The sequence below is a fragment of the Syzygium oleosum genome, unplaced genomic scaffold (genome assembly GCF_021117445.2).
Source record: "Syzygium oleosum isolate NSW1041296 unplaced genomic scaffold, Sole_v2.1 Sole_v2.20, whole genome shotgun sequence".
NCBI lineage: Eukaryota > Viridiplantae > Streptophyta > Magnoliopsida > Myrtales > Myrtaceae > Syzygium > Syzygium oleosum.
Window position 1 is genome coordinate 2,108,765 of NW_026607504.1, and position 22,740 is coordinate 2,131,504.

Sequence of the window (22,740 nt, forward strand, 5' to 3'; positions counted from 1 at the left end):
ATCACGTGGCACATTGATCAAAGTTTAGAGACTATTTGTATCATTACCCCTATAGAGAATGCCATAATTACTCTGTTTTTACGGTCTTTCGCTATTAAAGTTGAATGGTTTTACCGGAAGATGGAAATGGAATATGCTATCTCTAATCTCTGATGCTTTTCATAATTAATTATAATACAGCCCACACGACAATAATGGTTTTTAAGAATTAAGCACATGAAACGTGCACGAGATAAATAGATTTGTCTCGTTTTCCTTCGGTCCAGAAAACAAATGCAAGTCCACAATAATTTGAAAAGGACGCGGGTTAATTTTTTAATCAGCTTATAATTATTAATTAGCCACTGGACAAATCTCCTACAATGATGTACATTTAAATATTACATCTTGACTTAGATTGCCCAACATAATCGATTAGATTCTAACATATGAAGCGGAAAAGAGGCGGTCATCTTGATTAACTCGAGCTGTTCTTTAATCAACCAAATTATTCGTCTGCCCATGATTGATCACGTTAAAGTATCCCAAATCGTATGTCTATGGCGTTTGTATCACGTGATCTTCTTTCATTTATCGGTTTAAACTTTTGGATTAGACTTTCTAACATATTATCAAATTTGAATTCTACCCGGTTTATTTCAAGTGTGCAGTCTCCCTGTTCGTCAAATTCTACTTTGTGTGTGGCCTCGTCCCTCCACATTATTTCATGGAAACGTGTATACCGCATATATGAACGTAGTCCAATGTCCTCCATCGTTGGATCAAAGAAAAACTCGATAAACATGTATACCGCATATATGAACGTAGTCTGAAACTCCTTTAGGCTTAATAAATGGATCAGAATCAATGAATGTACATAATTGGATTTTGAGTCCTCGTTTGAGTAATTGACCTAACGCTTTGCAATCGTTGGAGTTCGAGATTTACATAAACATTCCATTAATCTACAAATCGATCCCTTGTTTAACTCACAAAAGGCTTACATACTCCCCCTTTTATCCTCTCAACCAAAGGATGATGCCGAGGTCTCTTGTCCACATATCCAGCGATATCTATCGATTCCACTTTTGTTGCTCAAGCGATAAACGCGCGTTCATTTTGATGAAGGCTTAGTTTCCAATTGTCTTATTCATGGATTCTCTCGAAGCCACTCTCAAGAGGACGAAGCTTAGTGTCCTTCGGTAATTATTTTATACGCGCGGGATGAGTTGTTGTCACACTTAATGGAGATTAGTCAAGTATTTAAACGAGTTCGAAGTTCAATGGCTTTGTTGAGAGTGAAAGAGTTAGAGGCATGGACTTAAGCAAATGTACCTCACAATTATTGCACATCTAATTGGACATAGAGACAAGCCATATCCATCATAGTACTAGATAAAAGAGTGGTAGTTGAAACATCCTTCGCAATAAGGACAAGACATTAAAGCATTTCGAGGGAATCTACCTTAAGCTCTTATTGACCTTATCCAATACTACAAATTTAGCGGGGCATAGACTCCGACATACGATGATCGAAGCTGAATGATTTGAAAAAGTGATCCGAGGTTCAGGCGATGTAGAACATCGGATTTGGGACTTTGAAGGTGCGGTTCCCGACGTGAGTCCCCAGCAGATCGCTCCACTGGTCTCCCATGTTCCCCAGGATTCTGTAGCCTGCCTCTTCAAGCTCCTTCCTCTGCTTCGACTTGTACACCATTGCTGTCGTCCCGGATTCTGATGTTTGCCTGCGTCGATGAGTGTTTTGCTGTTTTAGTTTAGGTCGAAAGGAGTAAGTAGAAAAATCGTCGAAGATTGGATGGTGAGGTTGCTTCTGCTTACTTGAGGATGAGCTTCTCCCAAGTGTAGTAGCCCACCTTCTTCATGTTGTAGACAGTGATCGACCTCAAGCTCTCGGACTTGCCGGAGATGAACACGATCTTGAACCCCAATTTCAGCAGCCTCTTGTACAGGCCAAGTATCGCTGGCACAGCTGGGGCTTTGCCCTCCAGCTCCCATTCCTTAAACGTCGTCTCGTTGTACTCCTTTGCCCTGGATCATCGAATATCGTTAAAAACGCTAGATGTTTTCATTTAGTTCGTAAGTACATCTGAACTGTACACATTCATGTCTGCCTTAGACCCTTAAGTTACCCAAATGCATTGTCGGGGCGGGCATAGTAAGGGAGGTTAGAGAGGGAGGTTTCATCGATGTCGAAGATCCATACGTCCTTCCCATCCTTCTTGAGCGTCAGCCCCTTGGCGTAGTCGTACGCCGCCCACGCCGCAGCGTTGCAGTCCTTGCGGTACTGGTGGCCGAGCATGTAGTGCCCGACGTAGTTCTCGCATGCCCAGGGGACCAGGTCCCAGTCCTGGATGTTGTCGGTCTCCACCGCGAGCCGCCAGCTCAGGCAGGAGACGCCCGGGATGCGGTGGCCACCGGAGCCAGCCTGCGGCCGGAGCGGGTGGATCTTGTTGGGCGTTTCGCTGGCGAGGGCCAACGATGCCGGGATCATGATGGCGAGGACGAGGAGGACAAGGCTTGTCGGCTTCATACTCTCTCTCTCTTAATCTTGAAGCTGAATTATTAGGCAAAAGGCTCTGGTTAATGACTTGCACGCATGCAAGAATTGGTTGCCCTTTATATAGGCCACATCCTGTCAAGAACGACTCCTATTTTAAACCTGGTTATGAATAGCTGATCAATCTTCACTGTATACATGTGCTGATCCACGCTTCACGTGCATCCAACAATCATTGTGAACGCATGGACCTATCTTATCGTTTGTTTTGTTTCAATAATGCACAGCAATTCCTACTTTACATCGCATACTTTGTTATAAATTTATGAGTCCTTTTCTTCAAATACCAGCAAAAACGGGACATACAGACTTGGGCAAATTAGATGATAAAGAAAAAATAGTAAAAGGAGAACAATATGTGATTTGTCTTATTCTAGGAGATAAATTTAAATTGCTGAGAATGCGGAAGATTTACGCTCTGTATGTTTCGCGGAAAATAAATGATTTAAAAATGATCGTTTATATCGCTTGCAGAAATGATTGAATGAAAATTATTTGCATCGTCCAAGAATATGTTTAGACATAAATTATTGTCGATGATGAAAACATTTTCCATTGGCTAATTATTCCAAGTGATACAAGCAGTCTTTTTAGAAAAATGTCTTCCAAAATTATTCGTTTCCCGTGAAACAAACGGAGCCTTTAAGTTTGGAATCTAGCAATGAGAGAGATTTACATGGATCTTATGATAAATTTTCTAGACCAAAGAGTTTGAGGGTAGAACTATGGAGTAGTTACAAAAAAAGTCTTAAACCTATTGCAATCGTGTTAATTCAATCTTGAGCCTTTTAATTGTGCCAATTTAATTCTAAACATTTTCAGTTTTGCTAATTGAGTCCATTCGGCCAAATTTGACCGGAAATTGCTAACATAGGGCAATGCCGGTGCTGATGTGGACTTTTTAAATAATATTTTAATGGTTTTTTTGTTTCTTTTCTTTTCTTTCTTTTTGGACTGAGGGAATCCAAAAAAATTATAAAAAAATCTAAAAAACTATTAAAATATACCCATGTCAGCGCTGGCTGTGTCACAAAAGACACCCGATGTCCACATTAGGGATTTTTAGCCAAAATTGGCTAGATGGACTCAATTGGCAAAACGTGAAAATGTTTAGAATTAAATTGATACAATTAAAAGGTTTAGGATCGAATTGACACAAGTACAATAGGGTTATGATTTTTTTTGGTAATTTCTCCGTAGAACTAGGATTGTGTTTTCTTTATGACAAAGAGATGAGAAAAGTATGGCATATTCTAGCATGATACTAACATTGAAGGAAAACAAAGGGCAGAGCAATTATTGTAAATGATGTAGAATCATTATCAACTATTTAGAAGCTATATATATATATATATATAAAGACCCCTTTCCCTAAGATTAAAGCGTTGAGAAATATAATAAAGTGTAAAAAGATTGAATTCAAAACCTTCTAATGCCATCTAAGATATTGCAGAATCACTCCCACTGTTCTAAAAAATTAAATTATTAGATTAAGACGTGATTTTCCTCTCACGCATACACTAGAACTTTGGCTTGAGATTGAAGTTTGGAAATATATAATAGGAGAGGAAAATATGGGTTCGGTAGTATTTGAATTTAAGACCGCTTGCCCCGACACAATGTTAAAATTTTGTGGGAGCACTACTAATTAAGTATTATGAAACTATTAAGGCAAACGCTAAATGAATAGGACACTTACGACATAAATAGGGAAAAAAGTATCTCCTATGAACTTGTAAGAATATCCTCTAGCATATCCACACGTATAAAAGTTCCTGCCTTCACCTCGTCACCGTCCAAATGTCTTCAAATTTCACCAGAGACATGCACTATCCTCTGGCTTATGTAGATTAAAGAACATCTGCGTTATTGATTTAAATTATTAAATAATAAAGTCGAGTAATTCGGACATTAATCACGTTTCTGACGTTACTTGAAAATCTGGAAAATATTTAATTAAGGAAAAAAGCCACAAAAAACTCTCAAATTATGCCCACCGTAACAAATTAACCTTGAACTTTTTCTTCATGTCATCGTAAACCCCAAACTATGCCGTGATATATTTATCTTAATTTTTTTTGTAATATAAAAAATTCAAAACTTATACTTATGTGACAGATTTACCCCATGTCAAGGTTCCGTCATATTATTTTTATTTTACTTAGGTCATGTGGGTTGTCCGGCGTCTATATAAGTAGATTTTTAATAGTCCTTATTTGGGAATTTTGACGGAGGATAAATATATCACACATGTATAAATTTGAGAATTTTAATATCACAAAAAAATTTAAAATCAATGTGTCACATTATACATAATTTTGGATTTTTCTGTAACTTTTGCTTTGGACCCTCTTCCCACCTTTTCTTAATTTTTAATACTACTTTTGTTAACGTTGTGCAGATAAGTCTCTACAGGGACTTCTGATGATTTTCAGCCATGCTTTTTGGGACACGTTTTATTCGTGAAACGGTCACGATCGTTCTCTTATCTTCAATGACAAAAGGTCCAGCTATATCTGCTTTAATTAAAAAAAAAGAAAGATTAAAAAAGCATCCAACCTCAATTCAATCTGATAAGGACAACTTTTTGTTCAGGCCTTTTGTCCTTTGCCATGCATTTCACCTGCGTGAAATCCTATTATTTACCCATGGATGGATGGATAGTCAAATCATAATGGGTCACAATATCTCTTTGAGATAAGTGGAACGAAAATTCTAAAACTCGCCACGAAAATACAATTAAATCCTTTTAATTGAATTCTAAAATTTTCTACAAGTGCAATCAAATTTTAAAACTTATCAAGTTGACGCAATCAAATCCCAAAACTTATAAAGTTGGCGTAATCAAATTTCAAAATTTGTTAGCAATTTCCGTTCGTCAAGTTAAAAAGAGTTAATGAAAAAACTTGATTATACTAATGTGACAAGTTTTAAGATTTTATTGCACTTTTTGAAAATTTTAAGATTCAATTATACTTTCGTAACAAATTTTAAAATTTAATTACACTTTTTAAACTTTTAGGTCTCAATTACACTTACATGATAAATTTTACGACTTTCAATACATTTATTCCTATGTTTTTTCATGACGCTTATATATCATAATACAACATTCGAAATTTACTCTTCTTTTGAATCCAACGGTCACCAACGAATTGGAGATCCGCTCGCCAAGAATCCTTAAAAACACTCCCTTTAATTCTGCTTACTCGTATGCAATTACAGAATACTTATTATTCATTGCAGTCCCATGGTATCCATAGACCACCTCTTGGGGGTCAAAACTAAGTTTGCTTGGTTAGTCCGCCCAAAGACCAGATCATTCGCGTTGAGATTTAGGGATTCACGAGACGTTAGAAAAGGTAGAGAGCATGATGACCAGTACCCAACATGTAGAAGCAGCGAGGCACGAAATTGAAATCGAAAATGTGATCTCATCTGCCACTTTTGAACACATGAACGTGCTGTAAAATTTTTTAACAAATTACGCATTACGTTGCAAAACGAGCATTTTGACAATGTCCGTCAGTCATTTTACACAGCGCGAGTTAAATACAAAGATCTACACCGGTAATAAGATATTAAAGATATCAAAGAGATACTTACGATTTTAACTTCACAGCCTAAGTTTTTTTATCTTCCGATATAGACGAGTGCAGCCTGCATATCATAAACCCCTTTTCAAGCTCTTAACAGACCTGAACTTTTCGATCATGTGACTGTGGAGACTTCAATGTGATCGGTAATTGTCAAATCCCTCTGAATATGTAATGATTGATCACAAACCAATCTTGCCTCAGTCAATCTATGTGGTAAACACGGTGTTTATGACTTCCTTCAAATTCCGACACCCTACGATGACCATGTCACCAAAGGATGAACTCGCAAGAGCTTTCTCAGCTGACCTTGGGACAATACACATTTTATATCCGAGCTTTGCCACAGTGTGCACCCTCTTCTCAATTCTAGGAACCTAGAAAGTACATCAAACTTATTGACATGGCAAAATCAAATTGCAAAGGCAGAGGGGACAATTGCAGTTGCCTTAGTCGTGATGACTTAAGTTGACCAAAAAATTTGGAAACCTTGATCTTACCACGCGAAGCTCGCCACCGAGGCCAATCTCTCCAATAAAAGCAACGCCAGAGGGAATGGGAAACTCAAGAAAGCTAAAGAGAGCATGACAAAGGAAAAGGGAAGGAAAGAGAACATTTTAAGTTCATGAACAACTCATCAATGCACTAAATTGATCAGTGCTAGGAGAACCAAATCAATTGCTCATATTTTTAGCGGCATTGCACTTTTCGTTCATGCAAAAAACGGACATCAACAACATGACAGAGAGCGCACCTGCTGCAGATTGCTGCTGCTATGGCAAGATCACCAGACGTCTCTGTTAGTGTCACTCCACTCACCACATTTAAAAAGATGGCCTAGAGGAGGAAATATCACATACAATTACACAAGAAACTCAGAATCCTTACTTTTGTAGCTCACATTTTTTAGAAGCTGTATGAGTACGGCATATTAAGTCAGATGCTCTAGTAATATGTATAAGAGGGGAGATAGTATTTAAGTAGTGAAGGCATAAACAACTAGAAAATAAGGTCGATAAAGTGTAAATGATCTCACATTTTCCTGAAGCTTCAAACCAGCTTGCTTCACTAAAACCTACGAAGAGCGCACACAACAATAATTAGCTTTTACTTCCAGATTTCTCCATGTAGAAGACAGAAACTTTCAGCTCAGCTCAATAAATTAGGCCAAATGGCCAATTACCACACTTTCATGCTTGATTCTCCAGCCATTTATCGAGTTGCAAACAAGACACCTTTAAAATTAATGTGCATACAAGCACATACAAAATATATAGCCTCATTTCTTGACCTGGCATAATAGAGCGTAACTAACCGAAATAATCATGTCTGCTCTGCTTCCTTGGATGCCATTGACCTGCCTTGAAACTGTAGAGCTTGATAAACATAAGGCCTACAGCAAAGTTACAAGAGTCAGAATGAAAAAGACAAGAGATAACACCACACATGGCAGAGTCAACAGCAAGGATCATGCTAGAACAGGCATTAGCATCGTGGCTGAAGAGAAGATATACATAATGCCTCTCCAAAATAAATGACTGTGAAAAGTTCAGATCTGCCCAAAGTAGAGTTGCTAACCTAAAGTAAATTTGGAAAGATGTACCCTGAGATCCTTTTTAATTATCGGATTAGCAGCTTCTCGTGTGAATGATGACTGTTGTAGGACAAAGAAAACTGATTGTGGAAAATCTACCTGAATTTCGAGAAGAAAGGTTCGAGATCCATCCATCACAACAGCAACAGCTAATCCAGCCATGACTTCTGATTCAGAATGATCTTCACTTAATAAGATCTCACTGGGATTCAAGACAGCTTCCAGTCCCAATTGTGACATTTCAAATACGCCAAGCTACATTAGGGGAAAAGAAGATCTAAGTGTTCCAACACCTTGAAAGTTCACCTCTGCTCTATGATATAGGGATATTTTATAATGCCAAAAATCTTTAAGCATGTACATGCTTGAAATTAGCATGCAGTGTATATGAGAGAGAGAGAGAGAGAGAGAGAGAGAGAGAGTAAACTTGCATCTAGAGTGAGAGGGATGAAAAAGAGGGAGTGCAAGAATTTAATGAACCGTACAAAAGGAAGCTCCAAAATGGAGCAACAGTCGCCCACAGCAGACACTTTCAAGCACATATATGTTTCTTCTATCCACAATTGTATCAAGATGACGGGAAAGTCTTAGAGATCAACTTTGGTAATCATGATCTAGATGTGTGCCAAAGCAAACATATAAAGCAAAGATTCGATGTTAAAGATATCTAAATAAAACAGCATTCCAAACAAAAGAACAAGCCAAATATACACAAAACTGCATGAACAAAGAAAAGAAAACAGCATTGATACTGGTCCATGTGCTAACACAACACATTAGTGGAATGCATACCTCATCGGTGGACCCAAAGCGATTTTTCACGGATCGCAGCAGACGATGGGTAGAGTGCTTCTCTCCCTAAGAAATCCAGAGAGAGGTTTTAATAAGATAGTGCAAAGCACTAACTTGTCAAGAAGCTCATACACGTAGCATACCTAAACTAAGTATGATGCATCAAAGAGAAAAGTTCTGCAGTTATTATTGAATGAAATATACGAGATCATAACAAGAACTGTTTGTTGTAATGAACGATCGCAATCTCTAAGACACCAAATCAATCTAGAAATAGCTGCTGGATAATTCTTTTAGATTACCCCAACTAATTGACCCATTGTATGCAAAGAAAACTTGAATTGCTAAGTTGGAATCAAATCACTTCAATGACAGTAAAAGAATGCATTAAGTGACTCTAGAAGACCTAAAATGAGATGCTACAGTTATGCCACAGCTTCAGCAAATCCACTATCAATACAACAAAAGAGATGTTGATAAAGGTACCAACTTCCAGATACAAAACGACATCCACAATGTGCTCCAAAACTCTGGGACCAGCAATTTCTCCAGATTTTGTCACATGTCCAATCTGAAACATAAAATCAACAAGAGTGGACTCACATAAGCAAAATTTTCTAGAAAGATTGGTTGTTACATCAACTCGAATATCACCAAGATACTAAAGATGTATGAGCTGACATAAATGCTATAATGTCATATAGGAATAGTCCAAATTTGTAGGCAATTTACCACGTACAAAATAAACGATGAGACTAATAAATTTTGAATACCAATAGAACAGGGATGTTTGTCTTCTTTGCAAAACGAAGCAGTGCTGATGTACATTCTTTCACCTGCCACACATCAATGTCAAGATCAATCATACATTTGTCCTCGGTGCATTTATAAAGATAGTCAAGATGAAGCAATCAATATCAGTACTCTTAAATATTGGGTAAAGTTGCTTGGTTAACCAATAGAATCGTTCAGAAAAGCTCACTTGAATATGTGGCGACGGCCACATGCTAGTAATACCGGTCAATCTCACAAGAGAAGTGAAAAAACTTTAGGCAAAAGAACTTTTGGTAACAAGAGATCACTTAACAAATTAGCGTGCCCTAAACTCAATCACTAATCTCCTGAATTCAGATCCATTTTTGCCTCTTGCAAGGGGAGCGATTGCAAAGATGTTACCTGTGAGAGACCTCCAGCACTTCCAGCCACTCCTTTTAGATAAACTGTCTGAATTGAATCGATAATCAAAGCTCGAGGTGAAAGAACTTGAATTTTTTCTAGTATGTCCTGCAGAACAAAACACGTGTCAAGGCTCCCACACAGCAAATGCATAATCAGCACTTTTGAATTTGCAAAAGATCTGGACTCTCTATATCCAAACAGATAGAAATTTTTGAATGTAGACAACCCATAGAACGGATCCTCTAACGAGCACATGCTTCAATTGTTTTCTAAGTAATTATCATCTCCATTGAACTTTGGGTCTATCAGGTTACTAATGGCAGCTCAAGGATCCAATCCAACTTACACATGAAAAATCTGGACAAAATTGTGAAAGCAATTCGAGAAGTACAAATAATTTGTCGATGCAAAATTCCTGACTTTGCACTCACCTCAATATCAGTGCTCGAGTACAAATACAGTTCTTCAGTTCCAATGCTTAGACGGTCAGCTCTGCTTCCAATTTGCTCCACACTCTACCACAAAATCAAAGAGAGTCCTCAAGAAGGGGAAAAGGTAGATTGTAATTGTGATACAATAATGACACAGACAGGTTGGCCAGAAAAAAGACAAGGAACGCATACAGCAGATGCCTATCAGAGAAAATTTATATCTTCATTATGTGGTGTAGCTTTCTATCAAGACTCCCCGAGTAAAATTATCTCATGGATAAATGATATGGTACAAGCCAGAGAAAGCCCAAGGCAGAAAATGTGGAAGAGCCTATATTTACAAACAAGAAAAACCGTCCGAGAAGCGAAAACAAATTTGATCTGGCAACAAGAATGAATATGCATGACAGCAAAGACCAGCAGCAGGCTAACATGAAAACTCCATTTACCTCTTCCCCAGAGACATATACTACTGGAGCTGATCTGCCGAGATCGCGCCCTTCAGCAATCATTGCAGCCATCTTCCAATAGAAAAATATTAATATTACGAGATGGACAATGTAGAGCAAAATGGTTGCACAAGGAGATAGATATACAGAGAACTAAACATATTTTATGAATATTTAATGTAACCTTTAAGTACATTACCTGCAGCAACAGGGTACTCTTGCCAACACCAGGATCACCTCCCACCAAAATTAAGGAACCTTTAGAGCCACAATGCAGCAAAATCAATAGCTTTGATGAAATTAAATTCTTCAAAACTTCCATATATCTCAAGCGAAAGTTCTAGTTCAGCAGCAGATTCATGCCGACCATACAGCAAAAAAGTAGGTCAAACCTGGCACGAGACCACCACCTAGCACTCTTGAAACCTCCTCTCCAAACGGTCCATACCTGAATATCAAGCACCCCAAGAGAACATTTACGCTTTGGAATTTGGGCGACACGTGTTTCTTCCAAAATTAATTATTAGAAGTGCTAATGTGTTGGAATAACCAGCATGAATGGTTTCATCAAGGTGGACAACAGATTGTCATCAGGACCAAAAGTCATATCATCACTCTCATATTACTAAAAAAAAAGATATATACTATCATTCCAGCAAAATTTCATTAGAAAATTTCAAAACCACCACATAACGCTCTATGATCCAACTCCTGGAAAGATGTTTTGAGATAAACCATGTCAAATGTAGATAAGACAATAAAACGAACTAAACAACAACTTTCTTCTATTTCTGTAGCAGCTGCAATATAGGGTCCAAAGCTAACCAGTTATTAATTTCCAAGAACAGAACAAACTTACAGAGGAATCCGCCACTCTAACTGATTCAACCCCCTATTCACATCCGTCAACCGCAGTGGCCGCACCTCGCCAGCCCGCTGCGGCATCCACGACCGCACCACATTCTCCGACACCTCGAAACCCCTCACTTTCTCGCTCCCGCCGCCGTTCTCCTCCACCACGAACTGCTTCATCGTCCCGGCGCTGCGGCACGACCTGCAAGAACCCCACCACTGTCCATCCGCGTACCCGCAATCCGAACAAACCCAACAAGCCCTCTTCTTACCCTTCTTCCCACTCCCAGCATAAGAACTCCTCCCGCCCCCAAAATGCCTCCTTTCTTCGGAAATCTCGCCGTTCCCACTTCTCGCTCCGCTCTCAGGGCCCGACCCTGCTTCCCCGCCGCTGCTCCTGACCCATCGGGCGGCGGTGTCACTGGTCTCCGACTCGGAGCCCGAGGACAGGGCCGCGAGGCTGCGGTCTTGGGAGAGGAGGCGGTGATTCGTGGAGTGAATACCGCGGTGGAAATGGGGGTTCTGGAGGGGCTTGAAGAAGGAGGCGAGGGAAGTGGGGCTCGAGGTGGGATGGAGGAGGCGCTTGTGGGTGCAGAGCGTTCTCAGAGCTCTCATGTCTGATGCTTGCATGACATGAAAAAGGGTGCGCGAGAATCTCGGAAAGGTAGAGTCTTTAGGGCTTATTAGCAGAGTTCAGAGCGAGAGGAGGACGACGAAGTCAGCACGAAACCCCGCGAAGTTCAAAAGACAAGCGGAGCTTCGGACAGGTAAGAAGGGCCTGTTTGGTTCGGCTTTGGGGGAATGCATTTGGCAAAATGCAAATACCTTTGAGTTAAAGTGATTTTCCGAAATGCAAGTAGTGTTTGGTAACGTATATTTTAAAATCACATTTGAAAACAACTTTGGTCTAAATACCGTTTGGTAAAATCTTAATTTTGTAAAGGACTTTTGCTAATATTTAAAAAAAAAAAATTTGGCCTGAACCAGCCACCGCCGGCGACTGTCCGGCAGGCCAAAACGGCCGCCGGCCAACCTCCGGCGGCCAGATCTGGCCGCCGGCCAGCCTCGCCTGAGGTCGGCCGACCTCCGGCGACCACCGCTCGGGGGTCGCCCGACCCCGGCGATCGCGCGCTGGGGTCGCCCAGGACCTCACGCGGCGCTCGGGTCGCGCGACCCGGATCCGGGTCGCGACCCGGAAGCGCCGCGTGAGGCTCCGGCGACCCCAGCGGTGGTCGCCGGGTCTGGGCGACCTCGGCGGCTCGCCACTTGGGGGTCGCGCGACCTCCGGCGACCGCCGCCCTGGGCGCCCAACTCGGGCGGTGCTCGGGTCGCGCGACCCAGATCTGGGTCGCGACCCGAGTGCCGCCTGAGGCCGGGCGACCCCAGGCGGTGGTCGCCGGGGTCGGGCGACCTCGGCGATCGCCACTGGGGGTCGGGCGACCTCCGGCGATCGCCGCGCAGGGGTCGCCGACCCCGCTGACCGCCGCCTGGGCGCCTGACTCGGCGCGGTGCTCGGGTCGCGCGACCCGGATCCGGGTCGCGACCCGAGTGCCCCCCGAGGCCGGGCGACCCCAGGCGGTGGTCGCCGGGCCGGGCGACCTCGGCGACTGCCACTTGGGGGTCGGGCGACCCCCAGGCGGTGGTCGCCGGAGGTCAGCCGACCCCCAGGCGGCGGTCGCCGGACCTCTCAGCGGCCTCCGGTGTGGTTCCTTGGGCACGATGAACAGTGACGGATGAATAGTGCCAATTGCATTCCGGAAATGCAATTTCCCCAAGGGACCTCATGAGGTGCATTCAGCCAAAGGCCTTTAGGGAGCTTTGGAGATGCAATTGCATCTCCTCAAAGCTTGCAAAAAAAATTGCCAAACAAGTTTGCATTTGCCCAAGACCCTTTAGAGCCCCAAATCAGCATTTGAATGCTGAACCAAACAGGCCCGAAGTAGAGAAGAAGATCATCAAGGTCAGGGCTCACTGTCTTCGTTTTTCCCGAAACTGAAAACTAAAATGGTTAATACCACCAAAAAGCCTAAATTTTATGTATTTATAATAAATTTATTTTAAATTAATATTTTGATTATAAAAAATTTTAAACTGGTGTATTTGTGATAAATTTATTATCTGTTAGTTTACGTTATATTTTACCATCCGTTTGTCACAGGTGCATCGACTTGTGATTTCCGTGGTGCTAATCCAATTTAATGAAAACTAACGGATAGTAAATTTGTCACAAATATATCAATTTTGAAATTTTGTTGGTAAAAAATTAATTTTTGGTAAATTTGTCATATGTGTACCAGTTTGAGATTTTTGGTGGTAAAAAAATTAGTTTGGGATAAATTTATCACATATGTATCAGCTTGGGGTTTTTCGTGATATTAACCTAAAGAAAAATTAAGGAGTTAGATTATTGAATTATGCCGAAGACTTGTCAATTGCTAATTAAAACATTAAAACTATCAAGTCGTGACACGTGGTACTTGAATTTTCCGGTTGCAATTCCCATTTTGTTGTCTCATCTATACTAATTATATAAAGCAGAGAACACCTTACCATACACTTCGTTTCTTATTTCATAACATATCATATCTAATGAGCCAACTAATAATTCAATTTTATTTCTTATGGATTTTCATCGGGAAATTTGAATCTTCTTAGCGACTTTCTTGAAAGAATTGCAAATCTTGCACTAGATTTCTCTTTCGTTCTATATTTAAATAATACCCTTGTACACTTTTATGAATTCGATGAGTTAAGTTTCTCGTATTAAGTTGGTTTAATTTAATATTTAGAGAATTCTTTTTTATTTGGGAAACACACAACACGTGCGCCCATTTACTAGATTACGCGACATGTGGTAACAGATTCATTAGATTACCCGGCTGACAGATGTAAGTAGTTTTGGTTCTTTCAGTGCAAAAAAAGCAACTTCCTTTCTTCAAGATCATCTCTCACTATATGAGTCCATAGGGAGGATAAGTCACAGGCAAAACCTTGAAGTGCTATCATATCATCCAAAGAAAATCCCATCGTCCACAATTACAGACCCAAAGGAAGGTTTTGGAGCACATTATAAGCACTGTCTCGTGGGACACTTTTTCAGACATGTTGCCAAATCATAAGCAGCGAGCGTGAAGGCACCTCGCCCAGAAAGAGTCGAGCATTCCTTCAGCTCCAACAGCGTGCGGGGTTCATGTACGGCCTCTCGTTTGCAGTCACGGCCACGCGCGACATTGCTGCCTCGACTAGTTTCTGAGCAGATGCGGGCGCTGAACCGCCCTTGTAGCCTCTGATCCATGATGACCTGTCACCTCGATATCCTCTTGTCCGATAAGAGGCAACATCGATTGGATGACGTGAGTGCTGCTCTTCAGGCTACTTAGGTGGCTGTGGTTGGCAAAGATCGTCAAAAGATGACTTTGTTTTATAAAACAGATGGTATAAAAATGAAAGAAATTCATTTTTTCCTCTGCTTAATTATACAGGGGTTCACATGGATGACTGAGCAAGGCTAGCTATCGACATCTTCATAATTGTACGGTTTGTAGCCTTGTAAAGAGGGGCCCAACTGTGAGTTGAACTCAACATTCACTCATTTATTCACTAAGCTAGAAAAGCAACAACCCCAATATGCATCACTCACAATTTAAAGCCACAAGCTCAGACTTTGCACAAAAGTTTTCAAATCTGTTCGATGTAATAATCAACAACTTATACAGGGAAGATGGGCATGATAACCTTATAGACGAAGTATGGTTAACGAGCACTCGGAGCAATATCAACGTCAAGTGAGCTCGTCTCAAAAGACTCACTTCTCTTACTGTTTCCCATTCTTTGGCTTCTTCCTGAACCGATCCCTGCTGTCAAGCATTCTTTTAGTTCCAACAGAACACGGTTTATGTCTGGCCTTTGGACCGCTGTCGTCGGCACACACGACATGGCTATTTCCACTGCATTCCATGCAGAACCGATGTTGAATTGGCCATTTAACCTCGGGTCGACAATGCTTTGGATGTCCCCTCTTTCTATGAGTGGAGTCACCCAGTGAACTATGTGCGTGCTGCCCTCCGGACTTCTTATAATGGCTGGGTGGCCAGTGATTAACTCGAATAAAATTACGCCGAAGCTATACACGTCGCTCTTCTTGCTCAAGTTTCCAGATGTCTGAAACCTGAGGATTCAAAAGGAATTGTAGCTTTGATTAGTACAATAATAGCCGAAACTGCCGTTCGAAAACGTACCTACATACGTGCATCCAACATAAACATGTACAAATAAAATGTATGGGCCTCTCGCGCTGGTCTAAATTAGTACAGTTATTCTGCTTCCCAAGTGGAATAGTCTTTGTATTCAGAGTTGTTGGTTTGAGTCGCTTACTCCGGATCGAGATAACCAGGCGTTCCCGATGGGCGAGTTGTAATGTGAGAATCATGCTCTGTTACAAATGCCTTCGATAATCCAAAATCAGCAATCTTCGCTTGCATGTCTTTGTTTAGTAAAATATTGGGCGTCTTTAAATCTCTATGGACGATGGGAGGTTTGCAGCCATTATGCAGGTACTCCAACCCTGCACCACCAACAAAAAAGAAAAAATTAATCAAATTTATTGTGTTGCTCAACATGTGGATATGTGAACAAAGATTTCATCAATCTACTTTGTGTAATTTGAGCGGCATCGATTGCGATTTGTAGTCTCTGGCTCCAACTCAAAACATTTGGGTTTTGTGTTGCTTGAAAGTAGAGGATTAAGGAGTATTCCAATCATGAAAGATGTAAAATCCTGTTCACCATCTTATTCACTCGCTGAGAAAGTTAATTTCATTTCCGTTGTGCTATTAATGACTATGTTACTTGACCGATTAATCCAAAAGCCTGAACTATCAAAGAACAGAGTTGAGATAAAATATAACTCCACATGTCGTGCTGTCATATAGTGAGAGTCTAAGTGATGCTTTATCTGGTTAGAATTTGGAGAAGGAAATATCAGACAAACCTGACAAATGTTGCTGAACATTTCCATTGAACATGAATTCATAAATCAGCGCCATGTTTTCAAATTCTTCGCAATATCCGATAAGTGAAACCAGATTTCTATGGTGAACGACCATCAGGAGTTGCGCCTGCACATCAAGGTATTAGAGCTTGCCATAAGTAGAACACCCAAAAAATCGAAAACATGACATATTGATTCTAGTTGCACTCATGTTTCGAACCTCTGTGTGAAACTCCTTGGAGCCTTGCTTTGACGAGTGAGATAACATTTTTACTGCGACTTCAGTGCCATCGTCAAGTCTACCAAAGTAAACTCTCCCAAATCCTCCCTCTCCGATTACTGTTCTAAAGTTATCAGTAATTCTTGTAACCTCAGTAGATGTGAAAGTTCGATTTTTTGACAACCTTGATGTCCCAGTAGATCCTCTGGTAGAGTTGGTAGGCATAGTAGTAGTAGTAACATCTGGAGAAATGAAAAGGAAATTATATAACCTTAACGGAGTTAAGCAGATCATGATCTTTAGTCTGACATCATTTGCCTTGACTGCAAACAGAACCTTCTTCAAGAAGTATGTAATGACTTATATGAAGAAGAGACCGTGTTGTGAAAAAAGAACCAGAAAGAGCAAAGCGAGTTACCTCAACCAATTGATTAAGTATTCATGCCTTTATCTACACGAGATGGGGGTACGCGTTGATGCGATTATGATATTATCAAGATATAACGTGTGCATAGTTTTTTAACATGAAACAATGATGCATAGAAGCAAGATTATCATGTTCACTTTTTCCGGCCCAATTGTCGAAAGGGCCATGAGCAATTGGACCAGTTAACCAGTTCGGGGTTCAAAACCTGACCCAGATTGAGAAAATCACATGTAAAACTTTTGATTGTTCTCGCACATGCAATACGCAAGAGAGTTACTTTGGATTTGTCTTCTTTTGATTATCCACAGTACTGCAAGAACTCCAAAGAAAATCAAGACCAGAACGGCTGCAATTGATGCAATGATTGGCGCAATAGAGATGCCCTTTTTCTTTGGCTGCACATTGCTGGTCTGACAATTGTCTGATTGGCAAAGATTTGGATTTCCATCTATGCTGTCAAAAAACGTCGATAGTACATGTCAATGCCAAAAGATTAGCACGTGAATTCTTGGATATCCCACCCTGTGTATGTATTACATACATAATTTGATCAAAGAGAAAACTACAAAAGCATCACTTTTATCTTGTTCATTCTTCAGTGAGATCAGCAGCATACAGAAAGAGGAAGCATATTGTATAGATTAATAATAAGCGATTATATGTAGCATTACAATAGTGTGGCAGTGAGCAAACCTTAGTAGCAACGATCCATCTGCCTTCTTCTTCAAGAGAGTTTGAGGAACATAACCATTCAGGTTGTTTCTAGCTAAATTCCTGCAAGTTTTCATATTAAGAATTTCAAAGCCATTCATTCGGCTATGTAACCACACACAATCTTTCTATGTAAAGCTCAGTAACTCACAGAACTTTCAAGTTCGGCATTTGCGCTAAAACGTCGGGAATGGACCCAGTTAGTGAATTGTCAGACAAATCCCTGTAATTAAGCCACAAAAGTACAAAGAAACTTCATATGCATATATTTATTGAAATGCGTAACACAGAGTATGGTAGATAATGAACATCATGCTAATGATAAAGAAGTCTGTCGCTTTTTTGGGCTTAGTGTTGTTCATTCTCTTTCTGTGCAAGTTAAGTAAACAATATGAAAAAAAAACTGCTAATGCATACAGGGATACAACTGATTTCAAATTGGAGATCGATGTAGCTAGCAGTCCTTTCAGTCCACTAGAGCTCAGGTTCCTGCACATCCGCAGCAAACTTTATAAGAGTAAAATCCCACCGGTCAAAACTTTTAACATGGAAGGCTTTAATATAGAGACTTGATTTTTGAGACTTGTGGTGTTCGTATGCAGGATGTTTTCCGAGAAAATATGTAGTCGTGGACTTACAACGAGACGATTCTCGGAGAACTATCATAGCTACAATGTAGTCCGCTCCATGAGTGCTGTATAGGAACGCATGGATCACCCTGCCAGCTAGCTCTGATCACCCCATATGTTTTCTTGACGTCATACATAGCATTGACTAAGCCACCACATAAAGAGCTACAATCATAAGGAAATCAAAGAGTATCGAAAAAAAAAATTAAGTGGGAGCATAGATGTATACATACAGTCATCAAGAACAGTCGGTGAATTTTTAAGCTGTGCCTCAATGAAAAGCTCGACGGCATTGAGGAGAGGTGGCAGAGTGGAGCGGGCCGTCGCTCCTATAGTCATGTCCAAAGATAGTCCGGCTATGGGAGATGAGGCTACGGTTACCGGCTTTAGGTTCTCGAGCTTGACGGTTTCCGTGAATTCTTGTACATTTACCGTGAATTCTCTGATATCATTATCTTGCAGTTGCAATTCCACAAAGTGAAAGTATATATACCAGACAGTAGTAGAGTTGTTGGAGGTCCAGGACAGACTCAAAGGATCAGCGACATTTTGTACTTGTGTGGCGGTCATCAAAACTTCAGGCGGAACTTTATAGGCATCATTACTTGTACTTGTCACGATGGCCGTCGTGTTGCTGACTGACAACAATTTACTATAAGTCTGACCGGCCCAGATGCGATCATATACATCTTCTGGATGCCTATTAGTGCCGACACCAATCAAATAATCATAATAGTAAGTGCAAAATGATGAACAAGCCGACACAAATTAGTTTGTGAATAACAGAGTGTTTTCTATTATTTGTTCAGTTGCATCATGCCAAAATGCATGTTTAGTAAAATGCAAACAACGTAACACGTCATTTATTGACCGATGAATGTGGTCAAACGTTCAAAAATGACCTGCAATAACAAAGAAAATCACCTGTATGTGTTAATGCTCCCTAAATTATATCTCCCGTTGGATACAAGTGCACCAGAATTGATCTGGTAAGTCGAGTTATCCAGCAACCGCAACTCGAGAGCTGATATGAATGGAATTCCCAAGCCGGTATTCACCAAGCAAACTTGAATATAATCTCTTGGAGGAGTGTAGATAATCTCTTTGTATATCCAAGAAGAAGAGTTCACCGTGGTCCAGTAGTTAACATCAATATGGAGGTCAAATGCCGGGGTTTGATTCTTGCCATCATAATTCCCATACCAAAAATCAGCCCTGACCAAGTATGTGTTGCCCTTTCCTTTATCTGGCGTTAATGTGTAACAATTCCTTGTTCCATTGGGGAAGGCCCTGAGATTCTTTGACTGATGTTCGTAGAGTATGTCGATGACCTGGGTAGACACCTGCATGTCTGTTCCGGAATCTACAAACCCCGCATCAGGCTCATAGTATATGCCGTTCTTATCGTCTGGGTAACTGTTAGGTGCCCCGCAATCAATGCTAATGAAACCTAAATCGAGGTGAAATAAGATATCGTCACTTGCTTTTCACTATGCATCATGAATTCGAAATATAAACAGTGTTCTAAATTCCACTATATCAACAAGATAGAAATCTCAGCAATGAAAATTACATGTGTAAGAATTGGCTTGATAATTGGAATGGCCAAAAAGTAATTGATCGACCACGATGTTTTCATGATTGACAAAGAATTTCTTGCTTTGAAATTTCGTTGCTACCTCTATGTCAATTGCAACGACCCCCAATCAAACCATTCTCTCTTTGTTCCACCAACCCCTTTCATTCTCCTATTAGAGGGGGATTTATGCAAGAAGGCCATTAATTTCTTCACTTTAATAGTGGAATACATACTATCAAGTTATGGCAGTACGACCGGTTCAGGATCGACATTTTTATGGTAGTCACAAAGCATCTCATACAAGAAAGTTTAGACCCAAAACTTATAGGGCGATCGGAATATTTTGCTTAAAAGTGTTTTTATATAGATTGACAAGCAAGATATTAGGGGAAGGAGAAAGACACTAAAGCTCTATTTATTTTACGGAAAATAAATTCTTTGAAAAATATTTTTTCTAAAAAATGATCGTTTGTATTGCCCAACTGTGAGCAAGGGCTGCGACCCTTGCCAGCTGTTGGCAAGGGCTTTGTAGCCCTTGCCTGCGGCCGGCGAGGGTCGCAAGGCCTCGACCAATGGCTAATGGCCCCCTGCCGGCCTTGAACAATAAAAATAGAAAAAAAGTAAAGAAGGAAAAAAAAGAAAATAAGAGAAAAGGAAAAAATTTAAAAAATTCGAAACAATATTATTAAAAATTATCCATGTTAGCGTCGACCGTGTTACGTAGGACGGCTGGTGTCCACATCAGCGATTTCTGGCCAAAATTAGCTAGATAGACTCAAATGGCAAAACTTGAAAATGTTTAGGACTCGATTGACACAATTAAAAGGTTTATGATTGAATTGGCAAAAGTACAATAGATTTAAGACTTTTTGAACAATTTTCCCTAATGCAGTTGATGGACGATATACATGCCCAACGACCCCCTCGTCATCAACCATGGGAAGCTTTACATAATACCTCTTCGCTTGGTCTGCTTCAAGAATTACGTTGAATTAGAACATCGATCACTCAATTCTTGATTTTTCTATGCAAACAAAAGGACAGAAACCAACATAAACCGCAATTTCTTGGGCTTGTTAGCGTTTATAGAGAGTCCTACAAGATCATCCTCACTTGGAGGAAGACTTTTCACCCAAATCACACTTGCCCTTATCTCCCCTCTCTTTATCTTCCTCACCCACTCCAAAGTCACGTAACTCCTCTTCTTTAATGACCTCAACTCTGCTTCTACCAGGGCTCTCGCTCACAATTCTGCAGGTAATGACCTGCAATTTTAATAGTAATTTCAAGGGATTAGAGTTTGGGATTGCTTTTTGGACCTAGTTTAACCCCAACTTTTCAATTTGGGGCAAGAACAAGGCCAACGAGTTGTTTTTTGCTGATTGGATTTCTTTAGCGAGCCACATTAGCCGATTTATACAAAATTAATGCCATGTCGGATTTTCCGGCAAAAAAAATCACCGATGACACTTAACTAATCATTTTGTTTTTTTTTTATCATAATGACACTCAAGTAATCGCTCGAAAAATTTTAAAAATGAAATGTGTGTCATACGAAAATTGACACTTCTTGTATCCTTTCCCCAATTAAGGTATAACACGGAGCAATGAAGGAATACGTCACCACACAATGAAACACGAAATTATCTATCGTCTTAAGCGTGCTGGGATACTGTTATTTAACATGTACAAGGAAATCACAAGTCGAATTAGATCATCGTGAATGGGTGTTCATCGTGATTATGTAGCATGGCGGGGGCGGTACACTTGTCAGCAGATGGACAGTTACAACTTCAGCTAAAGATTCAAACATGAGACTTATGTCTTCAACCACAAAGTTTAGGAGGACACAGAAGTTCTAATAAATGAAAGCTTACGGAAGGTCCGGTCACCCCCACATACTGTTCCAAAAAAGGGTAAAAGAAAGTTAGGCTTATTTGTACCTCTTGGCATATACCGTGTCTTGCGGCACGTAAACCAAGCTTCCAAAAGAAATAACCTGCGTAAACGCGTAAAGCGGTGATCATCTGGGGCAAATATAACCTAAAACATCATAGGACCTCACCCATCTAATATGAGACTTGAGGTGTCACAGGGTAAGTGTTCAATTTCCACATATACCTTGCAAGGGGAACAGTATCACGGTCAAATCCCAGAGCGGTCATTTCAATGAAGCCGCTTAATTCCATCTCACCATTTTCCACTCTTTGGCTTGCCATGTTTATGGCCAAATACTCCTGTTCAGCTAATATGTCACTTATGTCTGGCCTCTTAATTGCAGATGGTGAAGCCCATGACTAATGTGTCGAAGACTTGCAGCTAGGTCTTCGTCAGCATGTGTCCAAGTCTAAGGACCACAATCGATGTTAATACACATCTTTTTTTATTGATGATCGGTAAATCTGAAACAATATATCATGTTATGCGCTAATTTATTCTTTGCCATGTCATTATTACCATGAAATCATCTTTTTCTTTTTCCAGCTGGAGGCATCCGCCATGGAAAACCAGTAAGGTAAATTATAATAAGGAAGAATAATTAATTGGAGGATGAGTTTTAACTCACGTTTTTAGCATTTGGCATGGCCAGAAATAATTGATTAACAACAGTGCTTTCAGGTAGACAAGAATTTCTAGCTACGAAATTTCTTTGCTATCTCTATATCATCTGCAACGACCACTGAACATATCATCAATATCAACGAACCTTACCATGGTTCTAGCTGACCGCCTT

At 40.4% G+C, this 22,740-nt stretch overlaps 3 protein-coding genes across 4 annotated transcripts; all 3 read right to left on the bottom strand.

The window, feature by feature from the left end:
• Positions 1-1,300: 1,300 nt before the first annotated feature.
• On the bottom strand, positions 1,301-2,622 carry LOC115684110 (acid phosphatase 1-like). The gene is made up of 3 exons (XM_030608812.2): positions 2,130-2,622; positions 1,819-2,028; positions 1,301-1,724 (listed from the first exon to the last, which is right to left on the bottom strand). The coding sequence occupies exons 1-3, from the start codon at positions 2,528-2,530 to the stop codon at positions 1,547-1,549; spliced, it is 789 nt and encodes a 262-aa protein (XP_030464672.1). The 5' UTR covers positions 2,531-2,622; the 3' UTR covers positions 1,301-1,546.
• A 3,397-nt stretch (positions 2,623-6,019) lies between these two features.
• On the bottom strand, positions 6,020-12,211 carry LOC115684023 (uncharacterized). Of its 2 annotated transcripts, XM_030608707.2 has the most exons (15): positions 11,458-12,211; positions 10,991-11,046; positions 10,798-10,856; positions 10,599-10,670; positions 10,150-10,233; positions 9,716-9,823; positions 9,313-9,375; positions 9,030-9,110; positions 8,540-8,605; positions 7,847-8,002; positions 7,469-7,546; positions 7,190-7,228; positions 6,908-6,990; positions 6,654-6,726; positions 6,020-6,530 (listed from the first exon to the last, which is right to left on the bottom strand). In XM_030608707.2, the coding sequence occupies exons 1-15, from the start codon at positions 12,078-12,080 to the stop codon at positions 6,363-6,365; spliced, it is 1,809 nt and encodes a 602-aa protein (XP_030464567.1). In that variant the 5' UTR covers positions 12,081-12,211; the 3' UTR covers positions 6,020-6,362. The 2 variants fall into 2 exon arrangements, with proteins under 2 accessions (XP_030464567.1, XP_056176398.1); XM_056320423.1 differs by lacking the exon at positions 9,313-9,375.
• A 2,811-nt stretch (positions 12,212-15,022) lies between these two features.
• On the bottom strand, positions 15,023-22,225 carry LOC115683995 (putative leucine-rich repeat receptor-like protein kinase At2g19210). The gene is made up of 14 exons (XM_056320559.1): positions 22,128-22,225; positions 21,154-21,257; positions 19,352-19,877; positions 18,661-19,127; positions 18,437-18,572; positions 18,216-18,287; positions 17,950-18,021; positions 17,781-17,861; positions 17,365-17,540; positions 16,661-16,902; positions 16,441-16,567; positions 16,114-16,177; positions 15,825-16,016; positions 15,023-15,618 (listed from the first exon to the last, which is right to left on the bottom strand). The coding sequence occupies exons 1-14, from the start codon at positions 22,223-22,225 to the stop codon at positions 15,204-15,206; spliced, it is 2,772 nt and encodes a 923-aa protein (XP_056176534.1). The 3' UTR covers positions 15,023-15,203.
• Positions 22,226-22,740: the final 515 nt, after the last annotated feature.

Coding starts and splice junctions, on each gene's coding strand:
- LOC115684110 (XM_030608812.2), bottom strand. CDS start 2,530: ATGAAGCCGACAAGCCTTGTCCTCCTCGTCCTCGCCATCATGATCCCG. Junction 2,029..2,129: donor CGCCCCGACAATGCATTTGG/GTAACTTAAGGG, acceptor TCGATGATCCAG/GGCAAAGGAGTACAACGAGA. Junction 1,725..1,818: donor TGGGAGAAGCTCATCCTCAA/GTAAGCAGAAGC, acceptor TCATCGACGCAG/GCAAACATCAGAATCCGGGA.
- LOC115684023 (XM_030608707.2), bottom strand. CDS start 12,080: ATGCAAGCATCAGACATGAGAGCTCTGAGAACGCTCTGCACCCACAAG. Junction 11,047..11,457: donor TTAGAGTGGCGGATTCCTCT/GTAAGTTTGTTC, acceptor CTTGATATTCAG/GTATGGACCGTTTGGAGAGG. Junction 9,824..10,149: donor ACTCGAGCACTGATATTGAG/GTGAGTGCAAAG, acceptor TTTGTTCTGCAG/GACATACTAGAAAAAATTCA.
- LOC115683995 (XM_056320559.1), bottom strand. CDS start 22,225: ATGGCAAGCCAAAGAGTGGAAAATGGTGAGATGGAATTAAGCGGCTTC. Junction 17,862..17,949: donor ATGCCGAACTTGAAAGTTCT/GTGAGTTACTGA, acceptor GAAAACTTGCAG/GAATTTAGCTAGAAACAACC. Junction 16,178..16,440: donor TGTTCAGCAACATTTGTCAG/GTTTGTCTGATA, acceptor TCTACTTTCAAG/CAACACAAAACCCAAATGTT.